The sequence below is a fragment of the Cucurbita pepo genome, chromosome 13 (assembly GCF_057944985.1).
Source record: "Cucurbita pepo subsp. pepo isolate OVF chromosome 13, ASM5794498v1, whole genome shotgun sequence".
NCBI classification, from domain to species: domain Eukaryota; kingdom Viridiplantae; phylum Streptophyta; class Magnoliopsida; order Cucurbitales; family Cucurbitaceae; genus Cucurbita; species Cucurbita pepo.
Genome location: NC_141810.1, coordinates 15,877,939 through 15,899,251, shown reverse-complemented (window position 1 = coordinate 15,899,251; position 21,313 = coordinate 15,877,939). Strand labels below are relative to the sequence as shown.

Genomic DNA, 21,313 nt, shown 5'->3' with positions numbered 1-21,313 from the left:
ATATTCAGAGGGTTTCAAACCACTTTCTTCACTGATTTTCTGAAATTATACAGAGGGTTTCAAACCATTTTCTTCAATGTTTTCTGAAATTATACCACTTTGTTTGTTTCAAACCACTCTCAGATGTGAGATTATACCCCTCCTTTGGTTTCAAATCACTCTCATATGTCAGAAAAGGTTTAAAAAATGTGATAAGGTTTCATGAGAGAGTTTCAAACCACTCTCTTTTTCTGCATTTTTGCAGGGTTTCAAACCACCTTACACGCAGGGTTTCAAAAATGTGATAAATTATTTGATAATTGTGAGAGGGTTTCTCTACATGTTTCAAACCACTGATGTGAGAGAGGGTTTTAAAGATTGATAAATTGTTTGATAATTCAGTGTTTCTCTTTTATGCAGGTTTCAAACCAATTTCAAATATGAGAGAGGGTTTCAAAGATGTGATAAATTGTTTCATAATTATGAGAGGGTTTAAAAAATGTGGGTGAGATCAATCATAAATTGTTTGATAATTATGTGAAATAATTTATCCGCCGTTGATCTAGAGATTATGGCATGAACCTTTTCAAAGGTAATAGATTTTCAATGGATAGGAATCCAGTAAAAACTTCGGAAGGAATGGGCCAGACCAGGTCATGATAAATTGTTTGATAATTCACCGGTAGTTGATCTAATAGATTTTTGGTAGATAGGGATCCCGTAAAAACTTCTTTCGAGAAATGGGCCAGATCAGGTCATTTCTCGAGAACAATAGCTAAGGGTCCTGATACTACCACTTGGATTTGAAACCTTCGTGTCACGATAGCTATCTCATTTCGGTCAAGTCTCCATCATCTTTCTGGCTAAGTGAAATGTATTTCTACGGTAGTTTTTCCATCGTCTCAAAACAAAAACAAAGAGTAAAAATGTCATTAGTACATTCTAAAAAACAATAATAATAATTAAAAAGAAAAATTACTCACTTCTAAAATTAAAAAACAACAATAATAATAATAATAATAATAATAATCTACGGTAGTAATCGAACCCTAATATTGTTTTTGGTCGTAGATGTTGTAGGGTGATGGTTTGGGGACGACCCGTCATGTCCACGACTCGAATTTCTTCAATCATTGTTTGGGGACGCGAATATAATTTGATCTTAGTAAACAATAATAATAATAATAATAAAAAGAATTACTTTGGTGATTTTTTTTTATCAACCCTAACACAAATTTTTAGCTGTTTTTCGGTTAAGCTTGTATTTACCAAGAAACCCATTTTTTTGACGGGGTGTACTAGTTGTTTTTGTTACTTGTTATTCAATATGATAGTTGTTGTTTCATATAAATTTGAATGACTATCTAACGCGCTTCTTTTATTTTATGCACGTAAACTAGGTATCTATAATTTGTAGTTCTGAATTTTCATTCCGTAGTAGGTAAACTAGGTATCTATAATTTTATGCACGTAAACTAGGTATCTATAATTTTATTTTATGCACGTAAACTAGGGACGACCCGTCATGTCCACAAGTAAAACTATATATATGGACAATTTATCCATTTTCTTTTCCACCACTGAATAAGATATATGGACAATTTATCCGATTATTGTAAAAGAAAATAATGATTTCAAGTAAATTTGCTTAGTAATTTGACAACAAAGTCCGTGGGCTGCGCCTGCTCGTGATGGGCCTCCCGTGGGCTGGGCTGCTTAAGCTGGGAGGCCCGTGGGTTGGGCTGCTTAAGCTGGGCCGCCCGTGCGTTGCGCAGCTTAAGATGGGCCTCCCGTTTGGTTGGGCTGCTTAAGCTGGGCCGCCCGTGGGTTGCGCCTGCTTAAGCTGGGCCTCCCGTTTGGTTGGGCTGCTTAAGCTGGGCCGCCCGTGGGTTGGGCTGCTTAAGCTGGGCCGTTTGGGCAAGGCGGCCGAGTGTCGGGCCACTTCTTCTGTTCTCAAGACCCTTCTTCAAAACCCTTCTTCTCAAGAATGATGAATAGCTTCTTCTGAAGAACGACTCACCTGCTTACCAAGGTTGCTGGCTTTGCTGTTGGTGTCGGCGTGGTATCCTCGGTTGTAAATGCCTCTATGTACACCGTCCGCATGGGTGAACGAGCAGTCATCTTCCATCCATTTGGAGGTCGTACAGACAACACCATCGTAGCTAGTCTTAATCGATTTTGATTCTGTTTTTTAGGAGTTGTGGGAGACATTTCAATTTTCTAAGGATTAGTCTTAATCGACATAAGAACATGACGTAGCTAGTCCATAAAATCAAGAAATGCAAACAAAAACATAAAGGGTTCGGTAACATGATGAAGTTATAGGTTACGGTGACAATGAGAATTTTGTATCGACCTGATGTCTTTGCTGTGGTAGAGATGACGAGAAGATTTTAGTATTCGATTACGGTGAGTTAAATTCAATCAGTTTTTATCCTTAAATAAATTGTTTGCTTCATTGTTTCATTTCTTTGTATTTTTCGTCTCTTCTTGCAATGCATACTCTGAACTTGGGATCTTGATGTAATGTAATTTCATGGAATCATATCGTCTGGTTTTGCCCATACATCAATATTGTAATGCATTCCTAAAGGATGCCGACTTGCCAAGTATCCATATTGATATAATCCATGTAGTTCTTTTGATTGCTGTAGGCTACGCTTTTATTGTTAACATGGGTATATGTACACATGTACACGTATAGTAAAGCACTATGTTTCCATCCTAACAGATAAATATATAAAAACACACAAGTTTAGTGCACATATGACATGTGGATAACAAAAGTGCTCCAAAGAATTGTTGCCTAATATTTTTGACACCGTTAGTATGCTTATCAGATTACCACTTCTAAAATCATTTTTATCATTCTTTAGGATTCAGCCTGACTATTTTGGTGCAGTTTAGTGTACGAGTTTACTTTTTTGATAATCACACTTTAGAGGGAACATTAGCTCTTTGGAGCTTAAGTGCAAGGTGCTAGGAAAACAACATGAGCCTTAATTAGATGAGTTAGACAAAATGTGAAAAGACGAATAATATTATGTTTTAGAGCCTTCATTCATGGAAGTTCAATTCCTATTTTTGTCTTTAAACTTTCATGCCTGTTCTTTTGTCATTTAAACTTTAAACACGCTATCTTAGTCCCTAAACTTTATTATAGTCTCCAAACATTTTTCATCATTTTGGTGAACAAGCAATTTGCTAAAATAATTTTTTACTCGGAATTTAGGGTCTAAAAAGCTTGAAAGTTATGGATCAAAATGGAACTTATAGCTCAAGGACCAAAAGAAATGAAGGCCTTGTTTAAGGCGTTAACATTAGTCAGAGAGTGATTGTCTTTACTACAGTCATCCTAACAGTTCTCTCCCGTGGTTCTTTTACGTCCTAAATGGTTGAAGCTTAGGCAGAAAGGTGCTTAGGGTGCATTGAACTAGCTCACTTCCCCTTGTGGTTGCATAAGTGCACTTTCCGAAACAGGGGATGTTACTGACAAATATTTTGATAACCTGTGATCTAGAGATGTATCCTTGTTAGATTAGTGTGATTATCCATGTAGTCTCACAAGTACCATTTAAATATAGCTGTTGTTGGAATAATTTTGGAGGATTATTTGTTTATTTATTCAAGTAGAAAGAAATGAATCTTCTTCTAGATTCCTTGTCTCATGCTGTACCATGTTTATCTTGTTCATTTTCAGGTGGCTGAAAGGACTCTGTTTTTATGGAACAATAGTCACATCGAGAACCTAATCAAACAGAACCTCAAAGTCATTTTGCCGATTATATTTCCTGCGCTGGAGAGAAATTCAAGAAACCATTGGAACCAGGCCGTACAAAACTTGACACAAAACGTCCGAAAGATCTTCTTGGATGCTGACCCTGAGCTGTTTGAGGAATGTTTGCTCAAATTTCAAGAAGAAGAGACACACGAGAAGGATACGAAATCTAAGCGCGAGGCTAAGTGGAAACGCTTAGAGGAGATAGCTGCTGTGAAATCTGCAAGTAATGAAGCAGTTCTCGTCTCTCCCAAAGTAGCCTTACGAGCACCATCTGGCTAGCTAGCTAACAACAGAACTTCAAATGGGGGTGTTCAGCAGATTTGGTTTTCCAATTGGTATGTGGGCATAAAAGTTTATCTAATCACTCACCTCTCACCATGTGATGAAAGAAGCAGCCGCAGTTAAATTGGTCGTCCCATTATGAACAAATTGGATTGAGGTGCAGTGAGAGAAATTGATATTGGTGCTCATAGCTGAGATTTCTATTTTGCATACATTTTCTGTGTATATGTGATTGGGAGGGGGGGTTGGATTCGGGTTGGAAAATTTCTGTTTTATTGTTGAATGGGTGAAAAGCAAGAACGAAATTCAATTTTTTTCATAATTGTGCTCATCAGTATCTGGACGATGGTCCCTTGTAGTTTACTGCTTCTGTAATTCAAGTTATTGGTTTCTTTTCTTCTGTCCCTTTCTGGGTACCTCTGGATTTCTGTTTGTTTGAGCAAATGATATATACTCTGAGATATTCTAGCAGGAGGTATATACAAGCTCTTATCATCTGCCCTTTTATGGTCTATGTTTATTTTGTCCTAGTTAATTTCGTGTCAATTGGAGTTCAAACATGAACTCTTCATATTGATAACATCAATCAATTATTAATTCAAATATGGAAAAAACGATATATTGGTTGTGAACATAGAAGTCCAAAATTTAGCAGGTTAAAAGGTTCAAAGCCCCATCAGCAGCAGCCAGCCAGCTTAATTCGTATCTCTCAGGCTGCTTAATTCGTATCTCTCATTCAACTGAGGGAAAAATTGACATATATTTGTTGTTTTTGGAAGGCAATTAATCTAAAAAACAGGTCTCATCCGGAAATTGATTCCATTCAAGAGTGACTCTAAACGGCAATGGGGATTTTGTAGCTGTCATTTTGGATGCAGAAAGTATGAGTTTGGGTCATCCAATGGTTTTAGCTTGATACCTAAAAGTCTTTGCAGATCATTCAGGCAGCTTTGAATGTGTTGATCAATCTTGTTTATCCTCCACCATCAATCACCAATAAGCCACCTGTGTAAGTCATGCAAGGCTCGCAAGAACTGCAGAACGCATTGTCCCAGATCGAGCTGCTTGCATGACTGGTCAAGGAGATCAAAGAGAAACGCTCTGGGGAATGGGAGTGTGATGCAAGTGAGGGGGAGTTCAGATAATCATTGAAAATTTTCATCTATAACATTTGTTGCCATTGGAGCGTTAACAAACGATTACAAAAGAAAGCTTTAAAAGTACAGTACACCCCTAATTCTTCATGAAGTATACCCCTAATTCTTCATGAAGTATACCCCTAATTCTTCATGAAGTATACCCCTAATTCTTCATGAAGTATACCCCTAATTCTTCATGAAGTATACCCCTAATTCTTCATGAACTATACCCCTAATTCTTCATGAACTATACCCCTAATTCTTCATGAAGTATACCCCTAATTCTTCATGAAGTATACCCCTAATTCTTCATGAAGTATACCCCTAATTCTTCATGAAGTATACCCCTAATTCTTCATGAAGTATACCCCTAATTCTTCATGAAGTATACCCCTAATTCTTCATGAAGTATACCCCTAATTCTTCATGAAGTATACCCCTAATTCTTCATGAACTATACCCCTAATTCTTCATGAACTATACCCCTAATTCTTCATGAACTATACCCCTAATTCTTCATGAACTATACCCCTAATTCTTCATGAACTATACCCCTAATTCTTCATGAACTATACCCCTAATTCTTCATGAACTATACCCCTAATTCTTCATGAACTATACCCCTAATTCTTCATGAACTATACCCCTAATTCTTCATGAAGTATACCCAGTACACCCTTGGGAACTTTTCATGAAGTACACAAGAACATTACAAAAAAACTGATAACAAAAAACCATATTGACCAAAAAAAACAAAAAATCACCGTTTAAAAATACACCTCTTACACCCTAACTTTTCATCGGTTTCATAAACCCAAGCAACCAAGCCAACAGTGTTTTGCTCGTCTGGGCCTTTTTGTCTTTCTGAGCAGAGGTCTCAGCTTCTTCCGGGCTCATCTCGGCCTTTTTGGCTTTCCGAGCAGAGATCTCAGCAAGCAAGTGATTTTGCTCCCAAGCATGATAATCTATCCTGTCCAAAAATAGCCCTAACTTTTCATCGGTTTCATAAACCCAAGCAACCAAGCCAACAGTGTTTTGCTCGTCTGGGCCTTTTTGTCTTTCTGAGCAGAGGTCTCAGCTTCTTCCGGGCTCATCTCGGCCTTTTTGGCTTTCCGAGCAGAGATCTAAGCAAGCAAGTGATTTTGCTCCCAAGCATGATAATCTATCCTGTCCAAAAATTGACTACTAAATTTGAATTCTAGGATGGATAAATTTTCTAAAATGACACCTTCCTTTGCTGTTTCTGAAAGGGTTCGAAAGATGTCATGTGAAATACAGGATGCTTCGTTTGATAATTCAAACGCAGTTGATTTGGACATTATATTATGAACCTTTTCGTCAATAGAACTCATCATCTAACAACAAAAACAAAAAAAAATGATGAATAAAAATGATATTGGTGTACAATTTAGTCACCTCTGTGTAGTAATCGAATCCTCTTACTTTTCTTGTCATCTCTAGAAGGAGAGAGACATCAGGTCGATAGAGAATTCTTGAATTCTTACTGTCACGGTCACCGACTGTAAATTCTGTAAAAAGCATTGGAGCGTGATCGTTTGTGGACGACAAGTCATATCCACAATACGAATTTCATCAATCCAAGGGATTGAGAAGTGCATCCCTTCTAGGACGACAGCCTCCTTGGGCGTTACTCCAAATTTTCTAAAGATTATCCCGGCCTCGCCAGTATTGTAATTTGATCCACCCATAAGTATGGCTGCTTCCGTTATGATGTTGAGTGACCTAACTACAGATAATCAACGCCTAGCCGACATCGACAATTAGCAAGGGAGGGTTTGTAGCAGAAGAATGGTTGGCAAGGGAGGGTTTGGAGCAGAAGAAACGAGGGTTTGAAGGGAGGGTTTGGAGCAAAGAATGGCAGTGGGAATCGTCAATTGTCAAGGGAGATCGTCGGCAAGGGAGGGTTTGAAGGGAGGGTTTGGAGCAGAAGAGAGCGTTTGGAGCAAAGAATGGCAGTAGGAATCGTCAATTGTCAGGGAGATCGTCGGCAAGGGAGGGTTTGAAGGGAGGGTTTGGAGCAGAAGGGAGCGTTTGGAGCAAAGAATGGCAGTGGGAATCGTGAATTGGCACTTGGTAATTGTGGCACAAGGCTATATATAGGCACTTTCAGAAGCTTGTGGAAGGCTATTTTTATGGGTCTCTTGCTTATACAAATTCCTCAAGTTTTTCCACTGCGAGGGACTCTAATGAATGTGCTTTTTGGTCAAAGCTATTTTTCAACATATAATTTCAACGTTTAGGAATCTAACCTGCTTTACTAACAAAGAAATTTATTTATTTATGATTATTTGAGCTATTACATAAAATTTAATAATAAAAAAATCAAATATTATCGATTTTACTTACTTGGATAATTCCTGAGATCAAAATCTTCCCCTTCAATTCTACCTCCTTCCCTCCCTCTCTGTGATGTGTTATGCTGTTTTTACTTATTGTCTGTTTCTTCTTTTACAGCCCTGCATTGAATTGGCAAAAAGTTACGGCACGGGAAATGTTGACGAACTAGGCACTGTTTTTCAAACAAACAGGGAGAAATTTGAAAGTTAAGAATTATGGATTGTGTGCTATACCAGGACAACATGGACTCGTGAAGCAGGCTGCAACATTCAGAGATTGACGCTTACGTACTTGACCCTCTCACTTCAAGATATAGCCAATACTGTTAAGCTCAACCGTCCTAAAGGAGCTGAAATGCATGTGCTACAAATGGTAACTTCAGAATCGCAGGATTAATCTATAAATCACCATCCATCTCTAGTAATATCAGTTTTTGGTACAATTTTAGATCCAGGAGGGTGACATTTTTTGCAACGGTTAATCAGAAGGATGGAATGTGACATTTTTTGCAACGGTTAATCAGAAGGATGGAATGTGACATTTTTTGCAACGGTTAATCAGAAGGATGGAATGTGACATTTTTTGCAACGGTTAATCAGAAGGATGGAATGTGACATTTTTTGCAACGGTTAATCAGAAGGATGGAATGTGACATTTTTTGCAACGGTTAATCAGAAGGATGGAATGTGACATTTTTTGCAACGGTTAATCAGAAGGATGGAATGTGACATTTTTTGCAACGGTTAATCAGAAGGATGGAATGATTCATACTGTTTTCTTTAAATATATTGGCAGTGAGGCATGCTCATCTGAAACAATTTCACAAGACCAATCCAGCTCAATTGTTCCGACTATTTCAAGATTTATCTCTTCTTGCAACCAGGAGCAGATTCTTTTAGCGCCTGAAAAATGTAAAGTTGTCTATGAGTTATTACTGTCATCCCTGCCCAAGCACTAACATCAGGTCTAACATCAGGTCTAACATCAGGTCTGACATCAGGTCGATGAGGAGTACTTACTGTAACCGTAATCACCCGTTGGAGTGAGCATCCCTTCTCGGACGGCCTCTTTAGGCGTTGCACCGCCAACCCGCCTAAACACTATCCCGATCTTCCTCCATCCCTTGCCTCTGTTGTCAGTGGGTGAAGATGTGAAGACCGCTACTGTGTGCCGAAAATTGTGTTTGGTTGAAAGGAGTTTGAACTTCCTCTTCTTCTGTTTTATAAAAGGTGTAGTGAGAAACACAAACTGCCTCTTCTTCTTCTGTTCTATAAATAAGTTCTATATAAATTCTAAACAACAAGCTTTTTATATAAATTCTAAACACTCTATGTGAATTCTAAACACATTCTGGTGTATAATTCAAGTTTGTTTGCCCACACATATATGCATTGAGTGCATGCTTAATCAACTTGGTACTTAATCAACTTGCCATTGCACCAAGTCCAAGTCATTTTATTCATATCTTGCTTCTGGTCAAGGTCTCTAAAATGCATATCTTACTTCTAGTCAAGGTCTCTAAAACGTAGATTATGATAGATTATGATGACATCCCAAGTTTTATATTTCAATTTAGTTGTAGTAATGATGCGTAACAAAACAACATTTATCTAAATTAAGGGCATGAAAAAACAAAGTTACAAAAGGCCCTCGGACGAAATCAACTTGATTAACCAATCATATTCATTTCTATTGGAGAGGAATATGGGAATATCCGAATCTATAGCTCTATTTGTGGACCAGTTTCCCATTTTCATCGACAAATCCGCCTTCATTTTTCAACCTAGGTTACCACTCACAGCTTCCTATATATTCCTCATTTCAGCCTCATTACCGTACACTGCCATTACTTTCTCTCCGATCTATTTAATTACCCATTCATAAACATGGCCAAGATTAAGATCGGGATTAATGGTATTCGTTTCTTTCTCTCTCTCTCTTTTTTTTTTTTTTTTTTTTTTTTTTTTTGTATGTTTTTTCGTTTTCGATCTTGAGTTTTCTGGATCTCCATCTTATGTCTTCTGCATTTTGGTTATGATCAAGGATTTGGAAGGATCGGTCGCCTTGTTGCTAGAGTGGCCCTGCAGAGTGATGATATCGAACTTGTTGCTGTTAATGATCCCTTCATCACCACTGATTACATGGTAAGCTTACGGATTTACTCCTAGATTTGTACGTGTATGTTGTTCTGATCTAGATCCGAAGTAACTCGGTCTTCTGTAGCCAGCCATTTCCGTAACACACGAGTATATAGTTCTTAGATAGTTTCAGTCTTTGAATCCAAACCTCGTCCTCCGAATTTTAATACTTGTCCAAGGACTGGAGCTTGATTCTTATGTTTCTGTTCTCGTCTATTTGTGTTGGATCTTTATTTGGCTCCCTGTCATTTGCAGACCTACATGTTCAAGTATGATAGTGTACACGGCCAGTGGAAGCACCACGATATCAAGGTCAAGGACAGTAAGACTCTTCTCTTCGGGGAAAAAGCAGTCACCGTTTTTGGTATTAGGTATTTTTATGATCTTTCTTCTTCTACTTCGATTTTTTAGCGATCGGACAGTTAAGCATTTGATTTTTCTAACTCTCTGACAATTAAGCATTTTTATTCATTAGGAACCCGGATGAGATCCCATGGGGAGAGGCTGGAGCTGAATATGTGGTTGAATCCACTGGAGTTTTCACTGATAAGGACAAGGCTGCTGCTCATTTGAAGGTTTGTTGAGTATAGTTAATACGCATATTCATGATTATCTATGTTATTTTAATGTTACCTCTAATGTTGGTAGATGTAGACTTACGTACTTTCAAGATTTGATATTATTATTTTCACTAGGAATAGCCCTTTAGCTGGAGTAATTAATACAATACTTAGAATTGTTTTCGGAATAAACCTTCTTTGTAAAATTTCAATGGGTTTTCCTTTTTAATTTACTATCATATTTCAATGGGTTAGCAATGTATTTGGTTCAAAACCACTGCATGGTGTTAGACTCTTTTATTTTTGAAATGATATAACAATTTTTTTTATTATACATAATACCTTGGTATTTCTGATGTCTTTAAGACATATATTGAGTAGTGAGAATAAATCCTTGTTTAGGTTTATGCTTCTCATCAACAAAGTATATCTGGTTATTTCCACTAACTAGATTCTCGGATAAGTTTTCAGGGTGGTGCAAAGAAGGTTATCATCTCCGCACCAAGCAAGGATGCCCCGATGTTTGTTGTTGGTGTGAATGAGAAGGAGTACAAGGCAGATCTCAACATTGTTTCCAATGCTAGTTGTACTACCAACTGTCTTGCTCCATTGGCGAAGGTAGTTTAATCGTTTTAGACAATTGGCGCTTAATTCATTTTGAAGAAATTATAAATTGACTTTTTCAGAAGTTAACCTTGCTTTATGCATCAGGTTATCAATGATAGATTTGGTATTCTTGAGGGTCTCATGACGACTGTCCATTCCATCACTGGTATGTACTATCCTCCTCCAAACATCCTTACTAAATGTGCAGTAAGTTCTGCAATTGCTTACCGTTTTACTTATGCAGCAACCCAAAAGACTGTTGATGGACCATCAATGAAGGACTGGAGAGGTGGAAGAGCCGCTTCCTTCAACATCATTCCCAGCAGCACTGGTGCAGCTAAGGTAGTTTTTCAGGATTTACGCATGTCCTTGTCATATCCTCTAATCCATTCACTTGTTCTAGTAACAAATTTAGCTTGCTTATACACTGATTCCAAAATTGGATGTTTCATTTATTAAATAATTTGACTAAGATCATTGCTTTTACTCATGCGTAGGCCGTTGGTAAAGTTCTGCCTGCTCTAAATGGAAAGTTGACAGGAATGGCTTTCCGTGTTCCCACTGTTGACGTCTCTGTTGTTGACCTCACTGTTAGGCTTGAAAAGAAGGCCACTTATGAAGATATTAAGGCTGCCATCAAGTAAGAACCAGCGAATGTTGGAATTTCATAATGAACTTGATTCCTACGAATGAGAATTTCTCCTTCATGCTAAGTCGAATTTCTTGTTTGCTTATCAGGGAAGAATCAGAGGGCAAGCTGAAGGGAATTCTTGGGTACACAGAAGATGATGTTGTTTCAACCGACTTTGTTGGTGACAGCAGGTCAGTGGTGTAAACAATGCATTATTCCTTACGGTTATTACATAAGATGTGAATTTCGTATATATCATTTGCTATTGTTACTGTCACAGGTCTAGCATTTTTGATGCCAAGGCTGGCATTGCTTTGAACGACAACTTTGTGAAGCTCGTCACTTGGTATGACAACGAGTGGGGATACAGGTAGGAAATTATCTGATTCTTGTTGCATTGCTTTTATGGAACTGCGGAATAAGACATTAAATTTGTTTTTTTTTTTTCTACACCTATGCAGTTCACGTGTGATCGACCTGATTCGTCACATTAGCTCTGTTCAATAAATGCGTTCTCTAAGATTATGAAGGTGGGGAGTGTTTGGATCTGTGGATTTTCTCAACTATTAGGCCCTGAGGTTCAGAGCAGGGATTTTTAATTTTAGCGTGGAGTTTGAATAACCGGAGGATTAGGGATTATGATGAAAATTTTGTTGGAACCTTGTGTTTGTGCCCTCCCAATTTCTTTTTGAGGGACGGATTTGGAATCCTGTTTTTTCCTTTCAAATGATAAGTTGGCACTTTTTTTATTGGGTTTATCCATTCTTAATTATGCGCCATTATGCTCTACAAATAGCCCTTATTTTGAAACTTGATCCTTGAGTATGGAATTTTTTTTTTGAAGAAAATTACCTTTCCTTATTTTCCGGGTTTGTAACTCATTTCAGTTTACAGACTAAAAATTGAAATTTACATAAACCATAAACCGAAAAGTTGAATTTCACTTGTCACATACGTGATGTTCGTAACTTACTTAGATGCTCAAACTAAAAAATACAACTATCAATTTATTTTAAAGTTCTAATTGAGTTATATTTAATCAATATGATATAAGAAGTATATAAAAGGAGAAAAGGATGCATGTGTATTGGAAGAACAATTTGCTTTCATTTTTGAATATGAAAAGAAAGTTATTCCATTGTTGGAAGTAGAAAGTAGGCACCCAAAAAATGATTCATTATTTGCAAAAACAGCACATACCCGATGCTGCTGTGTGGAGTGGCGAAGTCATCGGCCATTCTTCCTTCACACTCTTTCTATTGGACTTGGAGCTTCACTTGCATATGATTCTGCTTTACTTTGTTATGATTCGGATATTTTCTAATCTTTTATCGTTGGATTTGACTTGATGTTTCTTGGCGTCTTTCTGTAGCTTCCATTGTTCCCCACCAGTTTGACTACAACAAGATAGAAAGAAAGAAACATCACTAAATTTCACCATCAATTATTTGAACCCACCAGAAGACAATGGTACCAAAATGGTTATGAAGTGGGTCATTGTTACACTTACATAAGTGTTATGAACCCGATGGTGGGGTAAAATTTTCAATCCGATATGTAAAAGTGTAAAGTGTGGTATATACCATAGAGATCCATTTATGCACACATTTTTGTTTGACACGCCCATGTGAAGCTGCCCTAAAAGCAAAGAAAAAGAGAGGTGAGATGTGGTGGTGCATTATTGGTGTTAAAAGGAAGCTAAGAAGGCAGGTTGATTAACACAAAAAAAGTGAGTGGTTTTAAAGTTAAAAGCTGCTTACTCACATGCCTCTCTCTCTCTTTTGCTTTCGCCTTGGCTTTGGCCACCCCCCCATTCCCTTCCCCCATTCCCTTCCCCCAATCAACACCAAATCTTCCTCTTTATTTTCCTCTCTCTCTCACACATACATCTAATCACATCATTTCCTTTAAACTACTAATATTATAATTAATATTAAATAATAAATCCACAGCTATTGTAAAATTCTTTTAGCCCTGTATAGATAAAAAAAAATATCAATTAAAGAGAAAAACAAAATAGAGTTTGAAATTTATAGATCACCTTATCCTAGTTATGATTTTAAAGACATCTTTTATGCACTCAAACAAAAGTGGTCCTACTTTTATAGTCTCTCATATTTGATTTTGAGACATCACTGGTTTTTTCTTTCATTAGGTAAAAATTATCTAAAAAAATAAAAACCTTATTATTTCTTAAAATGGTGACTTGAAATGGAATAGTTTAAGTATGTATTATTAAAGTATTAAAACTTTCTCTCGATCTAAAATACAGATAAATATAAATCATTAAGAATAATTTTGTAAACTGAGAAATAGAAAATTTTTAAAAATATTGTCATGAAACCAAGGAAACAACCAAATATGAATCAAATCACAAATATCCACGGTATTCTAACTAAAACTTAGATCAAATTAACAAATAATGCAAGTGTGATGTGAGAGATGAGTTTTTTTTTTTTTTTTTTTTTTTTTTTTTTTTCTTTTTTTTTAAAGAGTTGGCTTTGATTTGCTTTTCCATTATTATTACTCATTACTTCCTTTTCTTTTATTTTATTCTTATTTTCACAAAAAAATATTAAAAAAAGAAAAAGAAAAAAAGCTTTTCTCATTCTCTCCCCCACTGATTCAGCTTGTTTCTTCCATCATTACATCTACCAACATCGCTACTAATGTCAATGGTACGGTTATGTCTCTTACATTTTTTAAAATAAAACTTATATTTTATTTACAAATTATTTACAAATTCCATATGTATTATATTTTATGAGAATATTCCTATAATTATGCTTTTACTTTTTATCTTTATTTTCTTTCTATAAATTATTAGGGAGTAAATTGAGTTAATATTTTATATCCGTTAAATTTTTTTAAGATTTATAATGTGTGGCCGTTCATTTTCAATTTAAAATTCAGCGTTATTTTACGACATTGAAACGCCATAAATCTGTTATTGGAGTCACCAGTATTTGGTTTTGCTTCCATCTCTCTCACCGTTACGACCTTTGTTCACAGCTTTTTTCTTCCAAGGAAAAAAACAAGGCCTGATTCCTTTTTCCTGAATTCAGAGCTTTTTCTGTTCCCAATAATGGCTGCTCCACACCCTTTCTCCCTCTGTCTTCTTCTTTGATTTCCCGCCAAAACTCTCGTCTTCATCCTTTTTCCAACGCTTCCACTGCCCAACAGTTTCGTCTTTCTCCTTCTCAATTCCCTTTTTTGTGCTAACTTAATCGAGGGTCTCTCTCAAAACTCCCAATTTTTTTTTGTTTATATTCAAAAGGGATTTCAATCTGTGGCTTTTTAGTGCCTCTTTCTGCTATTTATTTACTTATTAATGCCTCCGACGTATTTCCCTCTCCGGTGGGAGAGCACCGGCGACCAGTGGTGGTACGCTTCTCCGATCGATTGGGCGGCTGCCAATGGTCATTATGATTTGGTCCGGGAGCTCCTTCGGTTAGACAGCAACCACCTCATCAAACTCACATCTCTCCGCCGGATTCGTCGCCTCGAGACCGTTTGGGACGACGAAGAACAGTATCACGACGTCGCAAAATGCCGCTCTGAGGTCTCTCGAAAACTCTTACTGGAGTCCGAATCGAAGAAGGGGAAAAACTCCCTAATCCGGGCTGGCTACGGCGGGTGGTTGATTTACACCGCCGCTTCCGCAGGCGATTTGGGGTTCGTTCAAGAACTGCTCCAGAGAAACCCTTTACTTGTTTTTGGAGAAGGAGAATATGGGGTCACTGATATCCTCTACGCCGCCGCCCGGAGTAAGAACAATGAAGTATTTCGGATTCTATATGATTTTGCAGTCTCCCCGAGATTCTCGACCGGGAGAGATGGGATTTTGGAGGAGCATATCGGAGAGATTCCAGCCGTTTATAAATGGGAAATGATGAACAGAGGTGTTCATGCCGCCGCCAGAGGAGGTAACTTAAAGATTTTGAAGGACCTTCTTGCGGATTGCTCCGACGTGTTGGCTTGCAGGGATGCCCAAGGATCTACAATTTTACATGCAGCCGCTGGAAGAGGACAAGTCGAGGTAATCTATATTATAATCGCTGTCTTTTTCTTACTTTCTTAATCATTGTCATGCTAGACCTCCATGGTAATCTGATACATATTGAGAATCTTTATCAAATTATAAGTATAAAATTGCCAGGGGTATGTATGTTAAGTTAGAACTGTTAGGAGTGAATGAAAAGAAGGAAGTTGATTCGTAATGCCACAACCTTCAATGCACATTGAAACGATTTGTTGTACCCAAATGCCACAACAAAAAGGTTATGATATCCAATTCTTGTAGAGGAAGTAGGAGCAAGATCGATCGGACTCACACACTCACAAATAGAAATTAAGCAAAAAGACACAAAGAATTTACAAAGTGTATCTCACGCTATAAAGTCTCTCTTACAAAATTCTTCCCGACATCAAGGGAATTGTTTGGCTACTGTATGTGAGAACTGAAACATTGTTGACTAGCAGGTGGTTAAATATCTTGTCCAAACATTCCCTATCATCAAATCCATAGATCATCAGGGAAACACAGCCTTGCATATTGCTGCTTGCAGGGGCCAATTGGCTGCAGTTGAGGCTCTTATTGCAGCATCTCCCTCATCCATCTCTCTAAGAAACAAAGCTGGTGAAACTTTTTTGCATAAAGCCATTTCTGGCTTCCAAACTCCTGCTTTTCGTCGACTTGACCGACAAATTGATCTTTTGAAGAATGTGATTTGTGGCAAAGTTCATAACATGGATGCCATTATCAATGCCAGAAACAACGATGGAAGGACTGCTCTTCACATGGCTGCCATTGGGAATGTTCACTCTGATCTCGTACAACTTTTGATGACTGCTCGGTCCATTGACTTGAACGTTCGAGACATGGATAGCATGACGCCGCTTGATTATCTTAAACAAAATACACATTCTGCATCAGCCGACATATTAATAAGGCAGCTGATTTCAGCTGGAGGAATGTTTGGTTGTCATGACTATAAAATGAGAAAGGCCATAGCTTCACGGTTGAAGATGCAGGAAATTGGAAGCAGTCCTGGGACCTGTTTTCGAGTCTCGGACAATGAAATATTGTTGTATACAGGCATTGAGAATGTGTCGGATATCATACCGGATCATGGCAGTGCAGGAATGAGCTCTTCCTCAGTTGAGTTTAGTCCATACGATTCAACAAATGAGAATCCCAACACTTCATCAACTATTAAGAAATCTGGTTCTGTAAACTCTGCAGCACAACGATTGAAAAGTGTCTTCCATTGGCCTCGAATCAAAGACAAGAAGAAAAGTGAGACGTCAAAGAAGCAAATGGATGAGGGCTCCATTGAAGAATCACAGAAGAAATACAGCAGTTCAGATGAAGCTCCACCCCCTTTAAGGCAAAGGTTTTCAAAGCCATTGGCTCTTCCCAACAACAAACGAACACTTTCAGTTAGGAGCAATCAATCCAGCCCGTCTGCTAAGAAGAAGCATGCTACTGGTCTAATGCGCGGAGTGGCTCAAGGCATGCCACACATAGTCATTCCCCATCGATCCCGGTCTAGCTCATTTTCGAAATCATCACTTTCTTCACCGGGGTCAGTAGATAAACTGAAGGGCATTTGTTTTGACAGTGATGGTGCAGGCCCATCTTGTTCAAACCAAGCCATTGACAACCAAACACCGAATCTCAAGAAACAAGGCTCAGTGGATAGGAAGTTGAGGAGCCAGTATTTCTGTTTTGGTGCAGGAAGCCTAATTGGGAAGACCACAGTTAGCAAGCAGCAGCAGAGCCAGAGTTACAAGCTTCCAGTGGTTTCGGTAACGTAGACGAGAACAAGACGGGAGACGAGCGACATCGCTGTCAGGACTTAACGTAGAAGAAGAGGATTAAACTGAGTAGCAAGTGCCAAACTGTCTGATGTATAAGTATAACACAGTGGTTGGATTAAATGATTTCAATAGCTAAGAGAGAGAGTCAACTTCAAGTAACTTACTGAAATGGCTTGTAACTTGCTCAATCTTTTCTGAAAGCGACTGATCTCTAGTCGTTTGTGAGTTTGTTTGCCTTTGCAATAGGTGCTTCCATTATTAAACTCATAAAAATGCTTAATAATATAAAGTCGTCAATTATGTAGTGATGAAATCTTGCTCCATACATAGGAGTGGGACCCTGGCGATAGTTGACTGGCTTGTAATCACATCCGTCAAGGAATGTAAAATGGTGGCACTCCCCTTTGCACAACGTGACGCCCACGGTGGGAGCTGGCGTGCTCATCCTCCCGTCCGCCATGGCTTCACTGGTGTGGGGCCTGGCGTGACGAGGCTGGTAGTGTCGTGAGTGGTGGCACTGTACACGCTTTGGCATACACAGGCCACAACGTGGTGCTGGAGATTCAGACCACAATCCCTTCCATTCCCGATAAGCCATCCAAAAGGCCCCATGTGGAGAGGTGTCATTGGTGCCTACTTTGTCGTCGCCCTCATCGGCTACTGGATGTTCAGTTACTCTGTCAAAGACAACATTCTTCTCTAGTCTCCCTCGAGAAAGCCTGTGGCTCATTGCCACCGCCAAACATGTTCATCCTCGTCCATGTCATTGCCACTTACCCATGGACAAATTATTATCAGTAAGATCACCATAATATATTAGTATTTATATAACATGCTTTTTAATAGTAAATTAGGTATATCATTGTTCTTTAATATTAATTTAGGAGACGATTGAGGAGAAGAAATTTATTGAAAGAGATAAGAGAAAATTATTGCATATAAAGTGTTCATTTGAAATAAAAGGAAAAAGGAAATGTAAAGTGATGCTCTTCTTTTGCAATCGGGCCCAATAAATAGAATTATTCATGAACTCAACGTGTCCCTCTTGTTACAGTGACTTACAACATTAGATTAACTTTTATGCAAATATTTCTTCTGATACCGTGATATATGTATATATATATATATATATATATATATATATATATATATATATATATATATATATATATATATATATTATTATTGGGAACGGGTATTAAAAATTTGATAATTTGATAATTTGATTTAAATTTAAAAGAAATATGGTTAATTCGATTTGAGGTTGATATTTGGGTTAATTAATTTGATGTCTAAATGGTTAATCGGCTCAGGGTTGAAAAGATGGATTTAGGGAAGGAATAAAGTGGCAAGGATTGAATAGCAATAAGCGGCACATGGGTGTGCGTGAAGGACCAATCCCATCGCTCCATTTTTTGTCCAACCCCCCCAAACTCCTCCTAAATCTTTTCCTAGATCCTCCCCCAAATCCCACCCTCCACGCGTCCCCATCTCCCAACTCCCGCTCCACGCGCGACTCACCGTACGCGCTCCCACCCTCAAATATCTCATCTCCCGTATCTCACACGCGCGGAGGAGTGCGATCGGCTACGAATTCTGTCTAATACCGAACAACCACGTGTTGGCTCTCTGGAACCTACCAACTAAAAATAAATATATAAAAAAAGGGAGCTTCCCACTTCACGCTTCACGGAACATTACGCTTCCCCCAAGGCCAGCCACGTGTGCCCTACCTTTCGGCAGTGCTTGACACTCCCTCAATTCCTATTGGTTCTCGGTGGTCCCCACTTCCCCAAACAGAACCCAATTTGCTACCAGATTTGCATCTTTCTCCTGCTGGGTCCCACCTCTATAAGAAAACATATTCAACCAATTAACGTCGCGTCACTGTTTCTGTTTCGTAGCCATACAGCCACGTGTCCTTTTTTCTTTTTTCCCTTGAATTCTCTCACCCTTACTACTGTGCTTTCTTTTGCTTTTCTCTGGTTTTTCTCCTTCCATCTCTATTATCATCATCAACAACATGGCTCTCTCTGTCACACTCCAAAACGCGATGCCTTAACTCCGCTTATTTTTTCTTTCTTCTTTTGTTTTTGTTTTTGTTTCTTCGTTATGGACGGTGGTGGAGCAGCGGCGCGCCCCATGCTTGGATCTTGTGGTAAGACGATTATCCATCCGATAATGATGAGATTCCGCCCGATTGCGCCTAAGCCTGTCGTCGGACCCTCTGTTTCCCTTGGTACATCGTCAGTAGACAGCAAGAACTCCTCGATTTCCAAACCACGGACGAAGAGGAAGTACGTTAGGGTTAGGAGATATAATAGGAAGAAGAAAACTACGAGGAACACCACCGGCAGTACCGACGGTAACAAAAACGGCGAGTTCGTGGATCGGACGGCGCCGACGACGACGACGACGACGACGACGACACTGCAACTGCTACCGGAGCGACATATAGAGTTGGTTGGCGGTGGCGGCAGATCTGAGTGGTCGGAGAAGAAAAGGGAAGTTGGGAGGATGGAAAACGACGTAGTATTGGTATCAGATCCGAAACGTGGAGCGTTGGAGTTGTGGGTAACGGTGGAATGCGTGAGGGAGGCATGCATGGATCTGGAAGTGGAGGAGGGAGAGATAGGGTGCACGGACGAGGAGAGGATAAAGAATCTAGAAGAGGACACGTGTCCGGGGTTCATATCGAACGGGATGAATAGAGTGGAGTGGTTGAACAAGGCATTCAAGAGGATGGTAAGGCAAAAAAGGGAAAGGGAAAGGCAAGAGGAAACGAGAAGCGGGAGTGAGTCAGGAGGAGCAGCAGAAGTAGCGGTGTGGTTGATATCAAACCCAAAACTGGGTATGACCAGCCGAGTGTTTAGCTGCCAAATAAAGCTGCAGTTCAAAAGAGACACCGAAATGGAGAAGGACTCCAAAGTGGTGCCCTGTGACGCCTGGAGATTGGACCGCGGTGGATTTGCATGGAAACTAGACGTCAAAGCCGCCCTCACTTTGGCTCCTTTTCTTCCAGAGGATTTTTATTGAAATTTGAGGTACCATTTCTAAGTCCCCTAAACTCTTACCCAATCAAACCCTAAACCCACCTTTTTGTTTTGTTTTGTTTTCTTTTCTTTTCTTTTCTTTTCTTTTGCTTACCAAACTAAAACTCCTCCTAATCAATGCCTTCCCTCTCCAACCCCATGATAGGGACATTGTGTTTAAACATTTTGAAAATTGTGAATTATAATAATAAACTTAAAAAGCATCAAATAAAGCTGTTAAAAGTAGAATTTAAGGAACCAAATACTGGAATAGTAGGTATATATCCATATCCTTCAATAATAATAACAATAATATCATTGTTTAATTAAGAATCTCATTTCTTAGTTATGTGTTTGACTGTATCAGCTAGCTTGAAGGATGGGAGTTGGCACTCTAAATAGGTAATAAAATATGCAATAAAGAAGGCAGTAGCGAGAGCATTATGGGTCACCAAGCAACCAACCATAAACTTGGATGGAATCATCGCTCATTAATGCAACCAACCAAACCAACAAACAAACAAAAAAAAAAAAAAGTACATAAACTGTAACATCTTTAAATCTCCAACTCTGCAACATCGCCACATTTCCTGTTTCTGTGTATACCATAATATCGTTTTTACATTTTTCTTTCCCAACTCAAATTTATGACTCTATTTTGATCCTAAAACGACTTCAATTTTTTCTTTAAGCTCAATGTTCAATCCATTTTCATCCACTTCTGGAGGTCCCGACTCTGAGCCATGCATGTCTTATGAACCAAGATAATACATACATATATATATGTATGTATGTATGAATGTACGTACCGTTAATGTGGTTTTTTAGCTTTGTTTTCTTGTCACGTTCTTGTCTTCTTCATCATCATTTTTCAGTAATAATGTGATTAATATTGCCTTTTAGGGTGGCGCTTTTTAAGAAATCCGGGGCATATTTTCTACGACTATTTATTTTCTTTCAATAAAAAAAAAAATTATTTTAGTC

At 38.5% G+C, this 21,313-nt stretch overlaps 3 protein-coding genes and 3 long non-coding RNA genes across 9 annotated transcripts; 4 read left to right on the top strand and 2 right to left on the bottom strand.

The window, feature by feature from the left end:
• Positions 1–1,621: 1,621 nt before the first annotated feature.
• On the top strand, positions 1,622–4,442 carry LOC111808993 (uncharacterized). The gene is made up of 2 exons (XR_002817166.2): positions 1,622–2,388; positions 3,680–4,442. It is a non-coding gene; the product is annotated as an uncharacterized LOC111808993 (long non-coding RNA).
• A 203-nt stretch (positions 4,443–4,645) lies between these two features.
• On the bottom strand, positions 4,646–6,900 carry LOC147789790 (uncharacterized). 3 transcript variants are annotated; one of them, XR_015411576.1, is made up of 2 exons: positions 6,598–6,900; positions 4,646–6,363 (listed from the first exon to the last, which is right to left on the bottom strand). It is a non-coding gene; the product is annotated as an uncharacterized LOC147789790 (long non-coding RNA). The 3 variants fall into 3 exon arrangements; XR_015411574.1 differs by having other exon boundaries at positions 4,646–6,348; XR_015411575.1 differs by having other exon boundaries at positions 4,646–6,343.
• A 2,394-nt stretch (positions 6,901–9,294) lies between these two features.
• On the top strand, positions 9,295–12,223 carry LOC111808987 (glyceraldehyde-3-phosphate dehydrogenase 2, cytosolic). Its single transcript, XM_023695266.2, has 11 exons — positions 9,295–9,453; positions 9,583–9,683; positions 9,933–10,048; positions 10,153–10,252; positions 10,709–10,855; positions 10,949–11,009; positions 11,088–11,185; positions 11,341–11,483; positions 11,582–11,665; positions 11,755–11,844; positions 11,936–12,223. The coding sequence occupies exons 1-11, from the start codon at positions 9,426–9,428 to the stop codon at positions 11,979–11,981; spliced, it is 1,014 nt and encodes a 337-aa protein (XP_023551034.1). The 5' UTR covers positions 9,295–9,425; the 3' UTR covers positions 11,982–12,223.
• A 172-nt stretch (positions 12,224–12,395) lies between these two features.
• LOC147789789 (uncharacterized) lies at positions 12,396–13,313 on the bottom strand. Its single transcript, XR_015411451.1, has 3 exons — positions 13,235–13,313; positions 13,058–13,112; positions 12,396–12,871 (listed from the first exon to the last, which is right to left on the bottom strand). It is a non-coding gene; the product is annotated as an uncharacterized LOC147789789 (long non-coding RNA).
• Positions 13,314–14,228: 915 nt separating this feature from the next.
• On the top strand, positions 14,229–17,601 carry LOC111808984 (uncharacterized). The gene is made up of 2 exons (XM_023695261.2): positions 14,229–15,513; positions 15,957–17,601. Exons 1-2 carry the CDS (start codon positions 14,806–14,808, stop codon positions 17,292–17,294), a joined length of 2,046 nt encoding a protein of 681 aa, XP_023551029.1. The 5' UTR covers positions 14,229–14,805; the 3' UTR covers positions 17,295–17,601.
• A 1,447-nt stretch (positions 17,602–19,048) lies between these two features.
• Positions 19,049–21,173, top strand: LOC111808988 (uncharacterized). 2 transcript variants are annotated; one of them, XM_023695268.2, is made up of 2 exons: positions 19,049–20,341; positions 21,022–21,173. In XM_023695268.2, exon 1 carries the CDS (start codon positions 19,410–19,412, stop codon positions 20,331–20,333), a length of 924 nt encoding a protein of 307 aa, XP_023551036.2. In that variant the 5' UTR covers positions 19,049–19,409; the 3' UTR covers positions 20,334–20,341; positions 21,022–21,173. The 2 variants fall into 2 exon arrangements, with proteins under 2 accessions (XP_023551036.2, XP_023551035.2); XM_023695267.2 differs by having other exon boundaries at positions 20,697–21,047.
• The last annotated feature ends 140 nt before the right edge of the window (positions 21,174–21,313 follow it).